This window comes from Salvelinus namaycush, chromosome 38, assembly GCF_016432855.1.
Source record: "Salvelinus namaycush isolate Seneca chromosome 38, SaNama_1.0, whole genome shotgun sequence".
NCBI lineage: Eukaryota > Metazoa > Chordata > Actinopteri > Salmoniformes > Salmonidae > Salvelinus > Salvelinus namaycush.
The window spans coordinates 5881371-5900724 of NC_052344.1; the positions used below are offsets into that span (position 1 = coordinate 5881371).

At 45.1% G+C, this 19354-nt stretch overlaps 2 protein-coding genes across 3 annotated transcripts in view; both read right to left on the bottom strand.

Moving 5' to 3' along the window:
- Positions 1-13209, bottom strand: part of LOC120031875 (cyclic AMP-responsive element-binding protein 3-like protein 2) — a 30662-nt gene extending 17453 nt beyond the window's left edge. Inside the window, exon 1 of the mRNA XM_038977684.1 lies at positions 12471-13209. Coding sequence (XP_038833612.1) covers positions 12471-12569 — 99 coding nt within the window. The 5' untranslated portion in view covers positions 12570-13209. The remainder of the gene's footprint in view (positions 1-12470) is intronic.
- A 399-nt stretch (positions 13210-13608) lies between these two features.
- Positions 13609-17617, bottom strand: LOC120031997 (single-stranded DNA-binding protein, mitochondrial-like). 2 transcript variants are annotated; one of them, XM_038977898.1, is made up of 6 exons: positions 17535-17617; positions 16923-16995; positions 16745-16802; positions 15108-15336; positions 14776-14864; positions 13609-14681 (listed from the first exon to the last, which is right to left on the bottom strand). In XM_038977898.1, the coding sequence occupies exons 2-6, from the start codon at positions 16944-16946 to the stop codon at positions 14635-14637; spliced, it is 447 nt and encodes a 148-aa protein (XP_038833826.1). In that variant the 5' UTR covers positions 16947-16995; positions 17535-17617; the 3' UTR covers positions 13609-14634. The 2 variants fall into 2 exon arrangements, with proteins under 2 accessions (XP_038833826.1, XP_038833825.1); XM_038977897.1 differs by lacking the exons at positions 16923-16995; positions 17535-17617 and having other exon boundaries at positions 16745-16829.
- Between the last annotated feature and the right edge of the window lie 1737 nt (positions 17618-19354).

The window sequence follows — 19354 nt, forward strand, 5'->3', positions numbered from 1 at the left end:
TTACCCCACTCTTCCACCAAGGCACCTGCAAGTTCCCGGACATTTCTGGGGGGAATGGCCCTAGCCTTTACCCTCCGATACAACAGGTCCCAGACTTGCTCAATGGGATTGAGATCCGGGCTCTTCGCTGGCCATGGCAGAACACTGACATTCCTGACTTGCAGGAAGTAACGCACAGAACGAGCAGTATGGCTGGTGGCATTGTCATGCTGGAGGGTCATGTCAGGATGAGCCTGCAGGAAGGGTACCACATGAGGGAGGAGGCTGTCTTCCCTGTAACGACAGCGTTGAGATTGCCTGCAATTACATTTACATTTAAGTCATTTAGCAGACGCTCTTATCCAGAGCGACTTACAAATTGGTGCATTCACCTTATGACAACAAGCTCAGTCCGATGGTGTGACACACCGCCCCAGACCATGATGGACCCTCCACCTCCAAATCGATCCCGCTCCAGAGTACAGGCCTCGGTATAACGCTCATTCTTTCGACGATAAATGTGAAACCGACCATCACCCCTGGTGAGACAAAACCCATGACTCGTCAGTGAAGAGCACTTTTTGCCAGTCCTGTCTGGTCCAGCGACGGTGGGTTTGTGCCCATAGGCGACGTTGTTACTGGTGATGTCTGGTGGGGACCTTCCTTACAACAGGCCTACAAGCCCTCAGTCCAGCCTCTCTCAGCCTATTGCGGACAGTCTGAGCACTGATGGAGGGATTGTGCGTTCCTGGTGTAACTCGTGCAGTTGTTGTTGCCATCCTGTACCTGTCCCGCAGGTGTGATGTTCGGATGTACCGATCCTGTGCAGGTGTTGTTACACGTGGTCTGCCACTGTGAGGACAATCAGCTGTCTGTCCTGTCTCCCTGTAGCGCTGTCTTAGGCGTCTCACAGTACGGACATTGCAATTTATTGCCCTAGCCATATCTGCAGTCCTCATGCCTCCTTGCAGCATGCCTAAAGCACATTCACGCAGATGAGCAGGGACCCTGGGCATCTTTCTTTTGGTGTTTTTCAGTCAGTAGAAATGCCTCTTTAGTGTCCTAAGTTTTCATAACTGTGACCTTAATTGCCTACCTTCTGTAAGCTGTTAGTGTGTCTTAACGACCGTTCCCACAGGTGCATGTTCATTAATTGTTTATGGTTCATTGAACAAGCATGGGAAACAGTGAAACAGTGTAACCGTTTACAATGAAGATCTGTGAAGTTATTTGGATTTTTATGAATTATCTTTGAAAGACGGGGTCCTGAAAAAGAGACGTTTCTTTTTTTGCTGAGTTTGTATGTACAAATGACCTCAACTAACCTGTAACCCCGCACATTGACTCAGTACCGGTACCCCCTGTATATAGCCTCGTTATTGTTATTTTACTTGTTATTTTATTTAGTAAATATTTTCTTAACTCTATTTCTTGAACTGCATTGTTGGTTAAGGGCTTGTAAGTCAGCATTTCACGGTAAGGTCTACACCTGTTGTATTCGGTGTATGTGACAAATACAATTTGATTTGATTGAAGTCGAGAGGGATGAGAAGGGTTTGAAAGAATTTCTGTGGTGTTCTGTAATTGCTGACCCCCGGGGCATAAATATGTGTGTGTTTGTGGGTGTTTAGTGTGCTTAGGCAAAGAGGGGAAGTGGGTTAAGCATGGGGGAAGGGAAGAGGCAGAATTGATGACGCAATACCTTCCCCTGAAAAACCAGATGTGCACCGAAAGAGAGAGGAAGAAATTACTCTCTCTCACACACCCACACATAAACCATGCCTGTGTGTGTGCTTTGTGGTGTGTGTGTGTGTGTGTGTATAAGGCTGTACCTTGCCCTGGCCTCTTCCTTGTGAACGGACTCACTGATAATGACACACACACACACACACACACACACACACACACACACACACACACACACACACACACACACACACACACACACACACACACACACACACACACACACACACACACACACACACACACACACACACACACACAAATTCATGGCACATGTGCGTTTGCCTTGGATGCCTTCCATGTACAACCTAGTCATGTAGCATTAGTCATTGCGTCATAGCCAGCGCGTCCCTCCTAACTCTAACCCCTAAGACTGATGGCTCAGATAGGAGGCAGGACAGAGTGTCTTCAACAGATGATCAACTCAAAACAACTATGATAAAGACTGAGGTCCTGTTCTGACTGTTGTGGTTGGCTGATATTATTCTCGGCAGGAATGAACACACTCCGGGCCTGGAGCTCCAGCTGTGTCTGGGGGTTATCACGGGCTGACGGCAGGACAGAGACCCAGAGGCCCAGAAACAGGGCTCAGACTGGGGGTTATCACGGGCTGACGGCAGGATAGAGACCCAGAAACAGGGCTCAGACTGGGGGTTATCACGGGCTGACGGCAGGACAGAGACCCAGAGGCCCAGAAACAGGGCTCAGACTGGGGGTTATCACGGGCTGACGGCAGGATAGAGACCCAGAAACAGGGCTCAGACTGGGGGTTATCACGGGCTGACGGCAGGACAGAGACCCAGAGGCCCAGAAACAGGGCTCAGACTGGGGGTTATCACGGGCTGGCGGCAGGACAGAGGCCCAGAAACAGGGCTCAGACTGGGGGTTATCACGGGCTGACGGCAGGAAAGAGGCCCAGAAACAGGGCTCAGACTGGGGGTTATCACGGGCTGACTGCAGGACAGAGGCCCAGAAACAGGGCTCAGACTGGGGGTTATCACAGGCTGACGGCAGGACAGAGGCCCAGAAACAGGGCTCAGACTGGGGGTTATCACGGGCTGACGGCAGGACAGAGGCCCAGAAACAGGGCTCAGACTGGGGGTTATCACGGGCTGACGGCAGGACAGAGGCCCAGAAACAGGGCTCAGACTGGGGGTTATCACGGGCTGACGGCAGGACAGAGGCCCAGAAACAGGGCTCAGACTGGGGGTTTGGTGGGGTTTCAGACTGGGGGGGCTGGGACTGAATGGACCAACTGAAGCCAGGGTTGTGTTTCTGTCCTTTGGAACAATGCAATGCTACGATCCAATCCCATGGTCATGCTCCACAGAAAAATGTTTTCTTTAAATTTTTTAAACGGAACACTGAATCTCATGCAGTACTCTTCATTTTCAAAAATTGTGACCATTCATTTCAACCAAACACGACCGCTATGTGACCCAGTTATCCCCCTCTGGGCAGGGTGAAGGGTCAGGGGTCAGAATGACCGATGAGACACACTGATTGGATAGGATTAGGTGGAGGACGGGTTTGTCTGTAATTCCAGGATACTACTACCAGTGGGTGTGACGTTAAACCGGTGTGATGTGTTGACTCTCCAAACACGGTGTGTTTCAGAAGATAATCACTCGAAGCAGTCGTGTGAACTGAGAAGGGGAAACTACTGCATGACAAAGGACATGGCTAAATGACATTACTAAAGGGTACATTGACACCACAGGCGGCTGATGACACCTTAATTGAAATACTGGAATGGAATTCATGGAACGGCATCAAACCCACTCCATTCCTTAATTTATTATGATCCGTCCTCCTCTCACCGCCTCCTGTGACACCCTATTGCCCATATAGTGCACTACTTTGAAAAGCAATTCACTTTATGGGAATGTGTGTATCCTATGTGGTTGGGGAGGGCTGTTGGATCTGAAAAAGAAGACTTAAAAACGAGCAAAAAAATGTGGATGAAAGTAGTAAAAATGTCAAATTTGTTGTTGGTGAATTTCAGATCCTCTTAATGACTGACCGTTGAGCTCATGAGTTGAACATCCTCGGGGTCAGAGTTCAGACAGTGACTCAAAGTGTTATCAGACACACACACCCTTGGCAGTCAGACTAAGCAGCGGGATCTGAAATGGAAAGAGGGAGAGAGCGAGGGAGGGAAGAAGGGAGAGAGAGAGAGCGAGAGGCAGAGATACAAGAGGCTGGAAGATGACTAGTGTCTGGAAAACTCTATCTCTCTCTCTTTTTCTCTTCCCGCCTCCCATGGTTTCCTACCAAGGCAACTTAATTGAGTCCAGAACTCACACACCCCGCTTCAGTGACATTTCACTTTTTCCAGGCCTGCTCTGACACAGTGACCGGGCATGCAGTCACTCTGCCCCACTGACGTCCTTCAACTGTTGATCAAGCGTTCTCTCCGTGCGAGTGTAGTGGGTTTGGTTCCATTGAGTCACAGTCCCCTTCAACATAACGGGCGTCCAGTGAAAGGCTTACAAGCCTGCTGAGGGAAACAACTTGTTCAACCATTGCATTTATTAAGTTGTTCTGAAAGCACTCAATACATGTCTCTCTGGTTGACATCGTCTAATAGGAAAATGATGTCAATGTAAAAATGCAGGGAGAGAGAGGCATCAGAGAGGTGAAGGAGCTGTGTTTAGACTATGGGGCAGGAGCAGGCATGTCCACCTTGACTGTCCCTTCCCCCACCCTGCCTCGAGGGAAGAGAGGAGGAAAAGGAGGGAGGATAGAGGAAGCAGTACGTTAGAGGGTTAAAAAGGGGGCGGGTGAGCGAGACGGAAGGGACGGAGGATATGGAGTTAAAACTTGTGAACAGCCCAGGAAATGGGTTCCAGGTGAAGAAAAAAAAACGACTATTAAAACACAAACTACTAAGCCCTGACAAAATGTCTGCCTCTATCCTAAACAGCTTCGTCAGTGAATGTAGGGCTACACAGCTATCAGTGGTAAGACGACACAGAGAGCAGGGAAATATGAGAACAGAGAGTCATTGGATTGTGTTGTAGAACTCTGATTACCTGGCCAAACTATGTCCTTACTAGGCTACTGTAGATTTGGCTCCTCTCCCCGTTTAGGGACACCATGCCCTACTCTAAAGAGAAACATAGCCAACACCCGGTACACACACACACACACACACACACACACACACACACACACACACACACACACACACACACACACACACACACATACACACATACACACATACACACACACACACACACACACACACACACACACACACACACACACACACACACACACACACACAACCAGTTAACAGCTAGCCAGGGCCTCTAGCGAGGACAAGAAAGGGAGAGTGTAAATGTAGCTGTGCTGTAGAGCGTGGAAGCTTGCTGCTGTGGGTTAGGAGTAATGACCCCTCTCACACACACTAATTACAACCCTACAGTAACTATGAATGTCCGGCTTCAGAACAGAAGAAAAGCTAAATGGAGTGTGGAGGAAGACTTCACAGCGGAAGGGGTTGGAGACACTCTGGTCAAAAGTAGTGCACTAGAAAAGGGTGCCATTTCCAAAGCAGACATGGTTAAAGAGCAGCCATTGCCACGGTTACCTGACAGGAAGTTGAGTATGGTACAGGTACCTTCCAGTATCAAAGTTTCTCTTCAATGAGGATTTATGAAGTCTGAGGAAGAGGCATGCAACACAACACCAGGAAGTAGAAGACCCCTCATTATCTTTCCAATCTGTTATTGTTTGAGTACTGCAAATATTTCCTTTTGTCTTAAGAACCAGAATATCCAGTACAGCACCTCACCCTTGAGCTTATTTAAGTGATAATGCCCGAGAAGCCAGTGTTTGGAGGACATATTGGCACGGGTGTTGTTAGGCCCGAGATGAAGTCGAACCGTGTCAATATATCCTCCAAACACCGGCTTTATCACTTTTATACAACGGGTTACCAACATATTCAAATAATGATTTACATATTTATATTATAAAGGTTATTTTGATTAATTTATTCATACTTTTTCATCCTTCCACAAGATATAGTCCCGACACAAATCTAAGGTTGCTACCCAAGCCGGCTGGTCGTCCGTTCTATTGGTTCGGTTGCCAGTCTTTTTGTTCTGTATCTATGGACGCGACCCAGTCGTTCAGTCTTTTTGTTCTGTATCTATGGACGCGACCCAGTCGTTCAGTCTTTTTGTTCTGTATCTATGGACGCGACCCAGTCGTTCAGTCTTTTTGTTCTGTATCTATGGACGCGACCCAGTCGTTCAGTCTTTTTGTTCTGTTTCTATGGACGCGACCCAGTCGTTCAGTCTTTTTGTTCTGTATCTATGGACGCGACCCAGTCGTTCAGTCTTTTTGTTCTGTATCTATGGACGCGACCCAGTCGTTCAGTCTTTTTGTTCTGTATCTATGGACGCGACCCAGTCGTTCAGTCTTTTTGTTCTGTATCTATGGACGAGACCCAGTCGTTCAGTCTTTTTGTTCTGTATCTATGGACGCGACCCAGTCGTTCAGTCTTTTTGTTCTGTTTCTATGGACGCGACCCAGTCGTTCAGTCTTTTTGTTCTGTATCTATGGACGCGACCCAGTCGTTCAGTCTTTTTGTTCTGTATCTATGGATGCGACCCAGTCGTTCAGTCTTTTTGTTCTGTATCTATGGACGCGACCCAGTCGTTCAGTCTTTTTGTTCTGTATCTATGGACGCGACCCAGTCGTTCAGTCTTTTTGTTCTGTATCTATGGATGCGACCCAGTCGTTCAGTCTTTTTGTTCTGTATCTATGGACGTGACCCAGTCGTTCAGTCTTTTTGTTCTGTATCTATGGACGCGACCCAGTCGTTCAGTCTTTTTGTTCTGTATCTATGGATGCGACCCAGTCGTTCAGTCTTTTTGTTCTGTATCTATGGACGAGACCCAGTCGTTCAGTCTTTTTGTTCTGTATCTATGGACGAGACCCAGTCGTTCAGTCTTTTTGTTCTGTCTCTATGCACGAGACCCAGTCGTTCGTTCTAAATGTTCCATTGCCATACTGGCTGGCAACGTTCTTTTCCCTTGCTTGCTAGCTAGCCAACTACGGATCATTTACAGTCACGTCAAACAGTGCAGACAGAATAACAACAGTAGCTGCATTTGTTAAGCTGTTTTTCTAGTGACATTTATTTGGATACATCCATAACAATGAGCTAATGAGGTACGATTTTGCCTGGCGTAGAAAATGTGCTCTCGTTAGGACACGGTTCAGAGGAGCTAGCCAACAACACAACTAACACAATAACTTCAAACTAAAACTGGAAAGACTGCAAACTAGCTGCACTTCATTTCGTTTGACCTTTTTTCTATTGATAGTTCTTTGTATTTACAGTACCAATCAAATGTTTGGACAAACCTACTCATTCCAGGGTTTTTCTTAATTTTTTACTATTTTCTACATTGTAGAATAATAGTGAAGACATCACAACTATGAAATAACACATTTGGAATCATGTAGTAACAAAATAAAAGTGTTTAACAGATTAAAATCTATTTTATATTTGAGATTCTTCAAAGTAGCCACCCTTCGCCTTGATGATAGCTTTGCACACTTGGCATTCTCTCAACCAGCTTCATGAGGTAGTCACCTGGAATGCATTTCAATGAACAGGTGTGCCTTGTTAGAAATTTATTTGTGGAATTTATTTTCTTCTTAATGCGTTTGAAATAAAGAAAAACCCTGGAATGAGTAGGTGTGTCCAATCTTTTGACTGGTACTGTATATCTATAAAAATGAAGCTGATTCATGATTTCGACTGGCTGCGAAAAGTTGCCTTCCTGTCCGTCTCATCCCGACACGTTCATTACGATGGGACATCTGGAAATCGAATTTGAATATTGAAACAATGGCGAAAATGTCGGAGACAGACCGCAAGGTTTATACAAATCTCTGCTGTTGAAAACGAAATGTTAGCCTAAAAGAAATGTGAGATAATGTTTAGATGCTTTTTATAGTGGAGATCAGGTTGATAAATTGCCTGGCTGGGCTGATGAGACAGCGGATTGCGCAGTCAGATGGAACAGAGTAAATAGGCATTTTAACGTCATAGATTTATCCGGTGGTAACTTATGGAATAGACACTAGCTGGAATGCGGTTTTAACCAATCAGCATTCAGGATTAGAACCACCTGTTGTATAAAACAGAAAAGCAACACGACATGATAGATAATGAATCTAAATATCTGCTGGAGAGAAATATGATTTGTTCCTGATGATCAAAGCACCTACATGCCTGGGAGGAATGACTGACAGTAATGACTGACAGTGACATGCAGTGGGAGGGAAGAAAGAGCTGTGGAATGACAGAAACACACCTACATATAAACACATGCACAGGGGTAGGGCTGGAACAGGGACAAACAAATACCACTTCAAAGCACATCATCATCACAGACAACTCTGATTGACAGGCTGTCTAATATATGCAAAGGACACGGTACTTAACACACTCCCTTTCATATGAATGTTTCTCACACACACACCAAATCAGTGCACGTCCTCTCCCACGGAAATGATCCTCTCCTGAAATGAAGGAGTTGATATTGAATAGAATAGGGTTAGGGCAGTGAGTGAATGTGGCCTTGTATGTGAGTGTGTACTTGGATTCACGTGTGCGTCCCCCAGACTGTGACCCTCCCTCCCAGCAGACATCACACAGACGGCCCTTTCTCTCTCTCTGCCCGCCCGAGAGAGAGAGAGAGAGAGAGAGAGAGAGAGAGAGAGAGAGAGAGAGAGAGAGAGAGAGAGAGAGAGAGAGAGAGAGAGAGAGAGAGAGAGAGAGAGAGAGAGAGAGAGAGAGAGAGAGAGAGGAGAGAGAGAGAGAGAGAGAGAGAGAGAGAGAGAGAGAGAGAGAAAGAGAGGTGGGGGGGGGGGGTCTGTTATGACGGGCCACACAGGATCAGGCTGCCCTGCCCCAGTGGAGAACAGGCATCACTTTGTACACACACACACAGCATGAGAGAGCCCGCTCTGTTTGACTAGTGTGTGCGTGCGTGAGTGTGCGCCCTGTCCTTCATAGGCATGCCCAACCGGCATATACAGTACTGAGAGAGAAAGAAAAAGGGCTCTATTAAAGTAAGACTGCCAACCGTATCCTCCACCTACCCCCTCCTAATACACCTCTGAGCTGATTGATGTACTGCACTGTATTATTATTATTATTTGACCCTGCTGGTCATCTATGAACATTTGAACATCTTGCCCATGTTCTGTTATAATCTCCACCCGGCACAGCCAGAAGAGGACTGGCCACCCCTCAATGCCTGGTTCCTCTCTAGGTTTCTTCCTAGGTTCTGGCCTTTCTAGGGAGTTTTTCCTAGCCACCGTGCTTCTAACCTGCATTGCTTGCTGTTTGGGGCTTTAGGCTGGGTTTCTGTACAGCACTTTGAGATATCAGCTGGTGTAATTAGGGATTTATAAATACATTTGATTTGAAATGTCCTCTGGCGATCAACTTTCTCAGAGAGACAATATTTGCATGACACCACAGGGGAGGTTTCAGTAACCTGGGGTGGGATAACCAAACCTGCATGTCAGGGTGATCCTGCTGCCTCTGGTTTCACTCCACTACACTCAGATCAGTTTAAACCAGTCGTAGCGTTTCCACTGAACACTCCGAGACATAATGGTTTATGAATATGTCCACATGTTAATACACTACACAAAACATATCTATAAAGTATTGTTACTATTCAGACACATAGGAGGTACAATCTGTCCATTCAGGCCTATCTCTGCTTCCTGGCCTCTCCTGTAGCTCTGACTCGTTCTAAATATGGACAGAACAAACACAGCGGCATGCCTGGCGGGTGGCAGACGTGTTGGTTTTGGGTAAACAGACGTTCTCCTGTGGGCGGCCGGTGGCTTCAGATTTAGGAATCTTAGACCAGGGACTTCCTGTCATCCGAGTGCCTGGGCAGGGTGAGCTGAACGAGCAGACCTGTTAATGGGCTTTCACTAGCTAAATCACTGCCATGACCTCACTGACTCAGTAGCGATAGGCTCGTTCACCAAAGACGCCTTCTCTGTTCTCTTCAGTAGCTCTAACAGTACAGTCTGCGTGCTATCTAGAACCTAAAAAGGTTCTTCGGCGGTCCCCATAGGAGAACCCTTTGAAGAACCCTTTTTGGTTCCAGGTAGAAGCCTTCTGGTTCCAGGATGAAACATTTTGGGTTCTATGTAGAACCCATTCCACAGAGAGTTCTACAATGGAACCAAAAAGGGTTATCTCACGGGGACACCTGAAGAACCCCTTTGGAACCCATTTTTTCGAGGAGTGTAGCGACAAAACAATGTTCTCACCAGAGGTCTATCTCCACGGTCTGGACAATGGCTCTGTCGCTAGGCAGATTCACGGACAAGACTCCATAGACAAGACAACTTGAGAATTTCATCATCATCATCAACACACACTGTGCCTTACAAGGCTGCAAAACAGCAATAAATACCCTTTGGTCCGACCCTTACAGAGAGAGAAGTGCAAGGCTGACAGCGTGATAGTGATAGTGATAGTGTCAGAGAGAGGATGCATAGTTAGCATATTTACTAGTAATAAAGTCATAAAAGTGCAGAATGTAAGTTCCACAGTCGGGCTGTGAAAGAACGGTGAGGGCAACAATCAGAAGTTCACTTCTACTGCTATAATACCACGACGTACGCAGGAAAATACACACACGGAGGGTAATGACAGAGTATTATAAACCCATAGATTTATGACTAGATCCTAGGGAGTTCCTCCTTTGATCGTCACACAAGACTCCTACTTGATTAGTATATATAGAACGGTTGGTAGGCTGTACGCAAAACATAAATGATGTTGGCACGTAGACAGGAGAAGATGAATCATGTCTGGAAAATGTGTGATACAGAGCAATATTGCAGCTGTCTGATAATAGACGGGCTAAACCGCGGGATTGCCCGAATAAGACAATAACAGGCCCCAGGTGCATGACAACGAACAAAGACGTATTCTAGATGCTTGCGAAAAACCGGACTGTAGCGCTTCGTAATTATTTGGGCAGAGATAACATTTTCTCTGAGAACTCCTCTGTAAGCAAAAACCACATCAGTGTCTGTCATCATGTCTGAATGAGCTTTTCTGCCTAAGTCAGCCAATTGCCTTTCCTATAAGTTGCCTTTCCTACTGTAAGTGTCATGCTGTTGTTTTTCTACGGACTGATCGGCCCTGGGTATGTAAGACAAATACACAATAGAAATAACAGCTGATAGTCAGTCTGAAGGACAGTCATCCACTATCTCCTAGCAGTCATCTATGAAGAGCGGATCTCTGAATGGGACGTGAGTGGTGTGGAAATGTCGTTGTGGAGAGGAGATGTGACGACGCCACCTCAAAACGACTAGTTGTGTTATCGTGTTGAGAAACAATGGTTATGGAGACCTGCAAGAGTAGCGAGGAGAGCATTGTACAAACAGAATTAGTCCGGGATTGAGGTGACATATGCGGCCTCCTCGAATGTGGTGCGTTGCCTTTGAAAGGGTGCACTGCAGACAAGGCGTGATTGGATTGAATTCCGGCCTCACTAATCCATAGAAGTAGAATGACATAAAACGACTCATTTCTATTTCAATGTCAAGCCCAGACGTCTGTTCAACATCCAGTCTTGATACTGTTGATTCAACGTTGGTTTGTACCCAGCGGGAGGGAGACGCAGAGAGCTGTGCCCGTCTCACTGATGGGAGATGGAGATGGGACGGGGGTCTCAGAGTACACACACATACACACCAATCAGTAACAGGGGAGGTGAGAGCTCTGCTCCGCAGCTGAGAACAGTTTGCATTGTTGTGAGAAATGCCATGTCAACAAACCCCGAGGAGAGAAAGTGAGTGTGTGTGAGTAGGATTCAAACCCAAGGAATGGAGAGGGGGGGGGGCATGGGCGACTTGAACAAAGACACTCCTCTGTTCTCGTGCCATCTGAGAATATCAACCTTTCCTTCGCTCACACACACAGCCTGCTACTCACTCACTCTCTCACACAGAGGTTGTACAGTTTCTTCTCGCATGGCCTGGGATTGACTATTTCCCACAGGCTGTACGGTTCTGCAGGTCTGTGGACACAGGTCCCTGTTGTGTGTTAATAACAATGGCTGTGCTGAGGGGCACAACACTGGTGCATGTTATAGTGCAATGTGCATTCTAGAGTTAGAGAACGTTGGAACTGGGAAGGTGTAGATGGCAGAAGGGTTGACTTGGTCCAGTACAGAGAAATAAAACCGGCATGGTGTGGATTCACTGAGGTTTTAAGATTCCAGCTATTGTCCCTAATCTAGGGCATTGGAGGAAGAAGTAAGGAAATGTAGCCAGTCGCACCAAATCTAGACAGCGGAGAAAGTCTCAGCCTAGAAGTGTCTGGTTCCCATCCTCTGAGCCAGCTGGATCCATCATTATCTCTGTCACACCAAACCAAATAACTGATCAGTTAGCCCATCGACCTAGCTCACTCGTGGGGTGTCTAAGTAGGACAATAAATAGGCTCATCATAGTTTGCATTGAAAATAGCACTGACTCAATTTAAAATCCTATAAAAAAACAACAACTAATGGATGAATTTGACGGATGGCATATTTTCACTACCAGCCCAGCGAAACCTCGAGAACCTTGGTATGGTAATCAATAATAATACAAGTGCTATTGACAAGTGTGGCAGTGCCATAATGGTTCGTAGTGTTTATAATATGTGCCGATCTGTAACTTACTGTGCTGTATAAGACATGTTCGTTTTCCCCAGGCTCCGACAGCTCGCTGAGATTCCTATCCCAGTGTAAAAAGGACTCAGTACTGTCCAATATTTCCATCCTTGGCGATGCGACCGCTCTGATTCACAATGTGTCGTTAGATGAGGACAGTTCCCTTGGATGATACTTTGCAGCGCAGATAGCAAATACACTCCTTCACCCACTTTGCAGCGATATAACAACCGCAGAATGTTACTTTTTACTCCGTCCACGCAGTTATTTCAACTTCAGTGAAGAAACGTAGTTAAGTTGATGTAGCTACAACGACGTAATACACGCAGTAGTGCTGCCAACTAAAACAGTTGTCTCCGAATTACAATATTAAAAATGTGAAAAATAGAGCAAGAGGAAGGCTGCCCCGTGTTGGGTATTGTTTATTTTCTTGGCACAGAGTTTGTATGGACTTTTTCCTCCTCTTATTCCTTGATGAAGTTTGCTACCCACGGCCAGAGCAGACCAGACAGGCAGGAATGTGGGTGGGGGCAGGGAGAGGAGTAGCGTCAACTAATCAGACTAAAACCCTACAGTGTTTGCATTTCATATGCGTAGCTTGTATCAAGATAAACGGCAACATACAATACAATGGATATACATTCAGCGCAACACCTACAATGTAAATGGAGACTGTTCGCATGAACACTTTGCAATTATTTCGGTCAAAAATTGATAGGGAATTTACAACTGCTACACTGAGAAAGACCTGCTCCTGTCCATCTGCGTCAGACCAATCAAACGAGTCCTTCTATTCAGACCGTCTGTGATTGAACAGGGTCCGCGACCAATCCAAAGGCTTTGAGCCCGAGTCTTTGATTGACAAGCGAATAAGCCAATTACATAACATGAACGTACTTTTTGTAACAAATTAGAGAAAGACAAGAATTCTTCGTTCTAAACACTGCCTCCCCGGAAATGCAAATCAACCAATCAAGTTAAAGCTTTAAAAAAAATAAGCGCTTGAATAGCCAACTTTCTGCTGCAATAACTTCAACCGCAACTCCAGAGTGGTCTGCCAAGGAACAGGTCAAAGAGGACATTCTGCTAAGAAACATGAAATGATTCCACTACTGTGTGGATATTGAAATTAAGAGAAAGGCAAAAGTTCTGGAAAAAATTGTATATTTTACATGATACATACAAGTACATTAAACAACATGAGTACAACATTTGCCAAGCCAGAATGGAGGTGAGAATCTGGTGATTTCAGGAAGGGAAAAAAAATCACTTTTTAAAGTGGAATGAAACCGAAAATAAACAAATAGTTACAAGTTTCAAACTATCTTTGAAATAGAACAGAAAGACATGCTTAGAAGAAAACAGGTGGTATAACATTCAATATGAAACTGGCACAATCATAGTTTTGGGTACAGCCTTATGTCAGTCACACATTAACCATTTATTTTTCTCATCTGTGATTTGGCTTCTCTGGGAAAACAACCGTAAGTCATCACCTTTAAGGCATGATCCTATTCATCCTGCTTTGAACCGCAGTTCCATTAGTTGTACTCCACCAAGAATAGCACAAATGGGCATAAATTAAGATTAGTAACATAAAAATGTTGGTGGCTAAAACACATACGTGTAACCACGTTAGAGAATGATAGAGTACTTTAATACTTATAAGCATGTTTTAGCATGGGCAGTGCCATTGAGGACATTGACCATTTTGAAGTAGTCAATTGGATGGTAACCTCCTATGGGTTAAGGAAGGATCACATAATTCCATCCAGGCCATCAGCCAATGAATTATACTCGTGAGCAAACATTCCATAACTGCAGGTGGCAGTAAATCACCAACCATGGGTTTATACCTGTTCCAACAACACACTCTAGGTGGCAGTACGAACCCTTTCAGTTTGTTTACCAACTCAGTAGTAGTAGAAGAAGAAAATTGACTACTTCAAAATGGAGATGGCCTCAATGGCGCTGCCCGTGCACTCACCGACGTCATAAATGGGACAGATAGTCCTCTATCATTCTCTAGAGTCAACAGAGAGGTGTTACACTGTGTTCTGTCCCATTTAGATAGCAGTCACACAGCTCCTTCAACAGTCAGTTAATATATAGACACTAGAGTAGCTACACAGAAAGAGCTCGTCTTCCTCCTAGATGAAGAGTGCCATTTCCTTCATTGATCCCGCCCTCGAATGTTGACGCTTAAGAATACAATGTTGTCTGTAGAAAGGAAAATATATTTTTTTAATTGTTATTAAAATATAAAATGTCTGTGAATGTGAAATGTGTCTGAGTGCGTGTTCCCCTCTCTCACCTGCAATGATGGTGGTAGCCTGGCGTCTGACGTTGTTCTTGTCTACGTACTCCCCGTAATCCAACTTCCCCTCCACCAGAACCCTCGACCTAGAACGGGGGCACACAGAACCAAGGAATGTGTTACTGATATAACGTTTTCTGCAGATTGTTATAAGACCAGTTATCACCTGTGTGTTCACAGCAAAGACACTTCTAAGTAGATAAGACTGATATTAGTAGATAAGACTGAAAAATATTTACTTATCAGGCTCCTAGTCCCCAGACAAATAGAAACAGTCTGAGAAATTGACAACCCACAGTATACAGGGCAACACAGAGTGAAAAACATACCCTTTCTTGACATACTGGTAGGCCACATCCCTCAGACCAGGCTTGAAGATTGACACGCGGTGCCACGTCGTCTTCTGGCTGACATCTCCTGCGGGGGACGTCTCCACGTCCCCGGAGCGCCACATCTCGTTGGTTGCCATGGAGAAGATGGTGACGGGGTTCCGTCCCTCCACCTGTCTCATGACAGGGTCCTGCCCCACGCGGCCCAGCAGCTGGACACGGTTAATCGCTGTGGGGTGGGGGGGGGGGTGGTGCACACATGTCAAAGCCACAGGGGAAGATATTAAGGAGTGCACACACGTCAAAGCTATGGGGGAAGAAAGAGGAGCGGACAGACATCAGCTGGTCTGGATTGTTTGTGATCAATAGAGGAGAAACCTGAGAAAGCTCCCTGACGGTCTATCAGTGGTGGGCCGTCAGGGCCTGCAAGGCCTTCTCTGCTGGCCTAAACATAATCAGAATATCATTTTTTTTTTAAATATATTTTCCCACAAATATGTATTAAATTATTCCCCAGAGTAAGAGCTTTACTCTTCATTTCATAGCTTTCCTCTTGGTTGCACTGCTTCCAGCCCCAGGTTGAGATTTGGAGGGCTGGTCTTTATGTTAGATCTTTTATCCAATCATATTCAGCCATCATGTGTTGCCAGGGGTCTAAAATCTGCCCTCAGGCCTTCAGAATCAACAGTGCAGGCGCTTGTAGCTTATAGTGAATGGAAATGAAAATTTAGTGTCAACCAATCAGCTTTAGAGTTGGCTATTGTACGCCTGCTGGCTGGCTCCACTGTTACACAGGAGCCAGCTAGCAGGCGTAGTGCGTGCACGTCTTTTGATTGGATTACCAATATTGAGAGGCAGGTCCTATGGAGATCTAGGAAACTGAATTTGATAAACGAATTAATTTGCATACTACTAAGCTGTTTTTTCAACCCACAATGGCGGAAGGAGGAGAAGATATCGATTTGGTCGAGGATATAATTATAACGCCATTCTCAAGACAAACTTTTCAAGAAAAGTTGGACATTGTAAGGAGAGGTCGCCCGACGCCACAAAGCCTGTCACAGGCGGGAAAGGGCTTCATTCGCTCGCCACTTTCAAAGTTTCAACTACGAGCGCTGTCAATGGCTCACAGGCTCCTTGGCTCCGAGAAGCACTGCAAACTGTACTGCTGGGAATGCCTATTATTTGCAAGTGATCGATTTGGTGTTTGGAGCCACACTGGCTTTGCAAACTTGAGTTGTCTAACCAAGGCAGCAATGAGACACCAAAGTACGGCTGGGCACTAACAAGCAATGGTGCTTTTGAAAACTTTTGGGGACACCGGAGTGGATCTACAGCTCAAAGAACAAGCGCGCAGGGCAACGGAGCTGCACAATGAAAAGGTGAAGGGAAATATTGAAAAGACTCATTGATTGTGTCATGTTTTTGGGTAAACACTGTTTACCCAAAAATGTCAATTTGTCAATTTTAAGGTGACGCAACGCCTGGTTATACTGCGTTTCTGTCTAAATGTATAGTGTCTAGAGCCATGGCATCATAATGAGGTGGATTAATTCAGGTGGGACTGTGTAGTACCTCACTGAAGGCCCAGGCCCCAGGCCCCAGGCCCACGGCACGCCACTGCGGTCTATACTTACATCTCTCCAGGATCAGGCTGGTGTCTGTAGACTGGTGTCTAACCAGCTGTCTGAAAACCTGCAGGGAAGAGGCATAAAGACACATTACACTACAATCAGCCAAGGAATCACAGCCACAAAAGTACAGCAGAGTAGCGATTAAGGGGGAACAGCTGGAGTAGGTGTGTTGCACACTTACCTGCGCTGCTCTGTTTCTCAACATCCTCTCTGTTTGCTGGACGGACTTTATGACAGTAAAGTGGACAGACAGACTGTAAGAAAGAGCATCAGATTGACTTCCTCTCAAGATGAGGCTATGAGGATTAGTTAGAGCTTTAATCCTGACTAACAGCCAGCAAGTTACATGGACACAATTGTCTTTCTTCTATTGTCACACCTGTCATATTTGGGTAGCTGTCCCAGTGGGCTACGTTATCTAGATATAGTATCATTATTCAAATATCTATAGTAGCTAGCTAAAATCGAAGATAATAATTGTAACGTTAGCCTACCGACTGCTGCTTGAAAGATGTCCAGTGTGGTTAGCTAGCTACATTGTCTCCACAAAGATTAATTGTATCGCATTATAACCATGTGTAAATGGCTTGCTAACGTTACATTGTAATCTCTACTGATGTTAGTCATGCTCCGCTAGCTCGCTACATTAGTTGCAATGAGAGTGGATAGATAGCTAATAATAGGGCCGAGGCATGAACTGCCATTAAAAGTACACTTGTCCTACAAATTTTAGCATGCTTGTTGTTTATCATCATATATATCTAAGGATATACAGCAAGTTCATTAAACTTACATGATGCAGAAACCGAAATCTTCAATACATGCTGCTTCTAGTCCGTCGCTAACATAGGTCCGTGAATCATTGTAGAAGGCAAAAGACAGTTCCTCTCATACTGGGGGCTGGATCAAATACTTTAAAATTAACAAAATTTAAGTTGACGATGAAGAATTATATATGTGGGGGACATTACACAACCTGTAGGTTTGATTTCCAAATAGTATGAATGTTGTCTCCCGCGAAGCTGCGCGACACAAGATATAAACAATAGAGCTGGGAAGTATCTTTATTTTAGGCCATTTAACAAGGTCGAGTTGTAGAAAACCTTTGGTTACATTCCTTCGCTCACAGAGAGTACTCAGATGATGATATACAATAACATCTAAATAAATGCATACAATTCTGAATTAAAACAAATAGATAATGTGTCTAAGTAAATACTGAACACATGGTCTTACAGATCAGTAGGCCGATATCATTTACTACAGTAATAAGGTACATCTGTGGAACATGCCTTTTGCTCAACAAGTGGCATTTTTATTAATTTCTAGTGTAAGCTGAATATCCTAGAAAGTGAGATGTGCAGTACCTTGATTACATTCATTCATTTTATTACAACCAATCTGACCATTCTGACTGCCATTACATGACAGTTAACCTGAGAACAAGGCCATGTGTTGGAGAGAGGTGTAAAGGGTGTAAAGTGTAAAGGGAAACTTCTAAGGTCCTTCAGAAAGCACACACCACTCAGACAAAGGCACACCTTCCCAGAGCAAGGTCATGTCCCTATGTCTGTGAGAGAGTTTGATAGAGTATATGTCCAATTGACCATCCTCTGTGACCCAAATCGTCCTCCAATGAGCCAAATTAAGAAGAAATGTGATTGTAGCTGTATTCTCATATCTCACTACCCACATCTCACATGCACAGGGCCCACTTTGGGTCCCGACCCATAGTTTAAGAAACCCTGATATACAGTATACTTCTAAAAACATATGACAATAAGTACTTCTGTCTATGAATAAAGGAAATTAATGTAGTGTATGTGGTCAGGACTTCTGTATGATGAGTCCCAGCAGTTGAGAGACGAGGCGTAGAGCAGGCTGGCTGATGGGGTAGTCGGGGGGCAACTTCGCCTCCACACAAGGCAACTTCACATAATACCTGCAAGGGAATACCATAAAAGATGGAAGATATATGCAATACCATTACCCTTAAGCTGGACAGTGCAGTACAATGTATACAGTATATGCAATACCATTACCCTTAAGCTGGACAGTGCAGTACAATGTATACAGTACATGCAATACCATTACCCTTGAGCTGAACAGTGCAGTATATATACAAGTATAAGTTATACTTTTGACTCGTCTGTCCATAGAACATCTTCCTAGCGTCTTGATGATCATCCAGGTGCTTCCAAGGGCTTTTTGGCAAACTTGAGTCAACATTTTTGAAGACCTGGGTCCCATTATGTCTGGTGAACACCAAACACTGCATTCCACAGTAAGAACCTCGTACCAACAGTCAAGAATGGTGGTGGTAGTGTGATGGTTTGGGGATGTTTTGCTGCCTCAGGACCTGGACCACTTGCCTTAATAGAAGGAACCATGAATTCTGCTCTGTATCAGAGAATTATACAGGAGAATGTCAGGCCGCCCGTCTGTGAGCTGAACCTGAAGCGCAGCTACTGTAGGTTATGCAGCAGGACAAGGATTCAAAACATACAATCAAGTCATGAAAATGCATAAAAAACAACACATTTGAAGTTGTGGAATGTTCAGACCCAATCCCAATTGAGATGTTGTGGCGAGACTTGAAACGACCAGTCCACG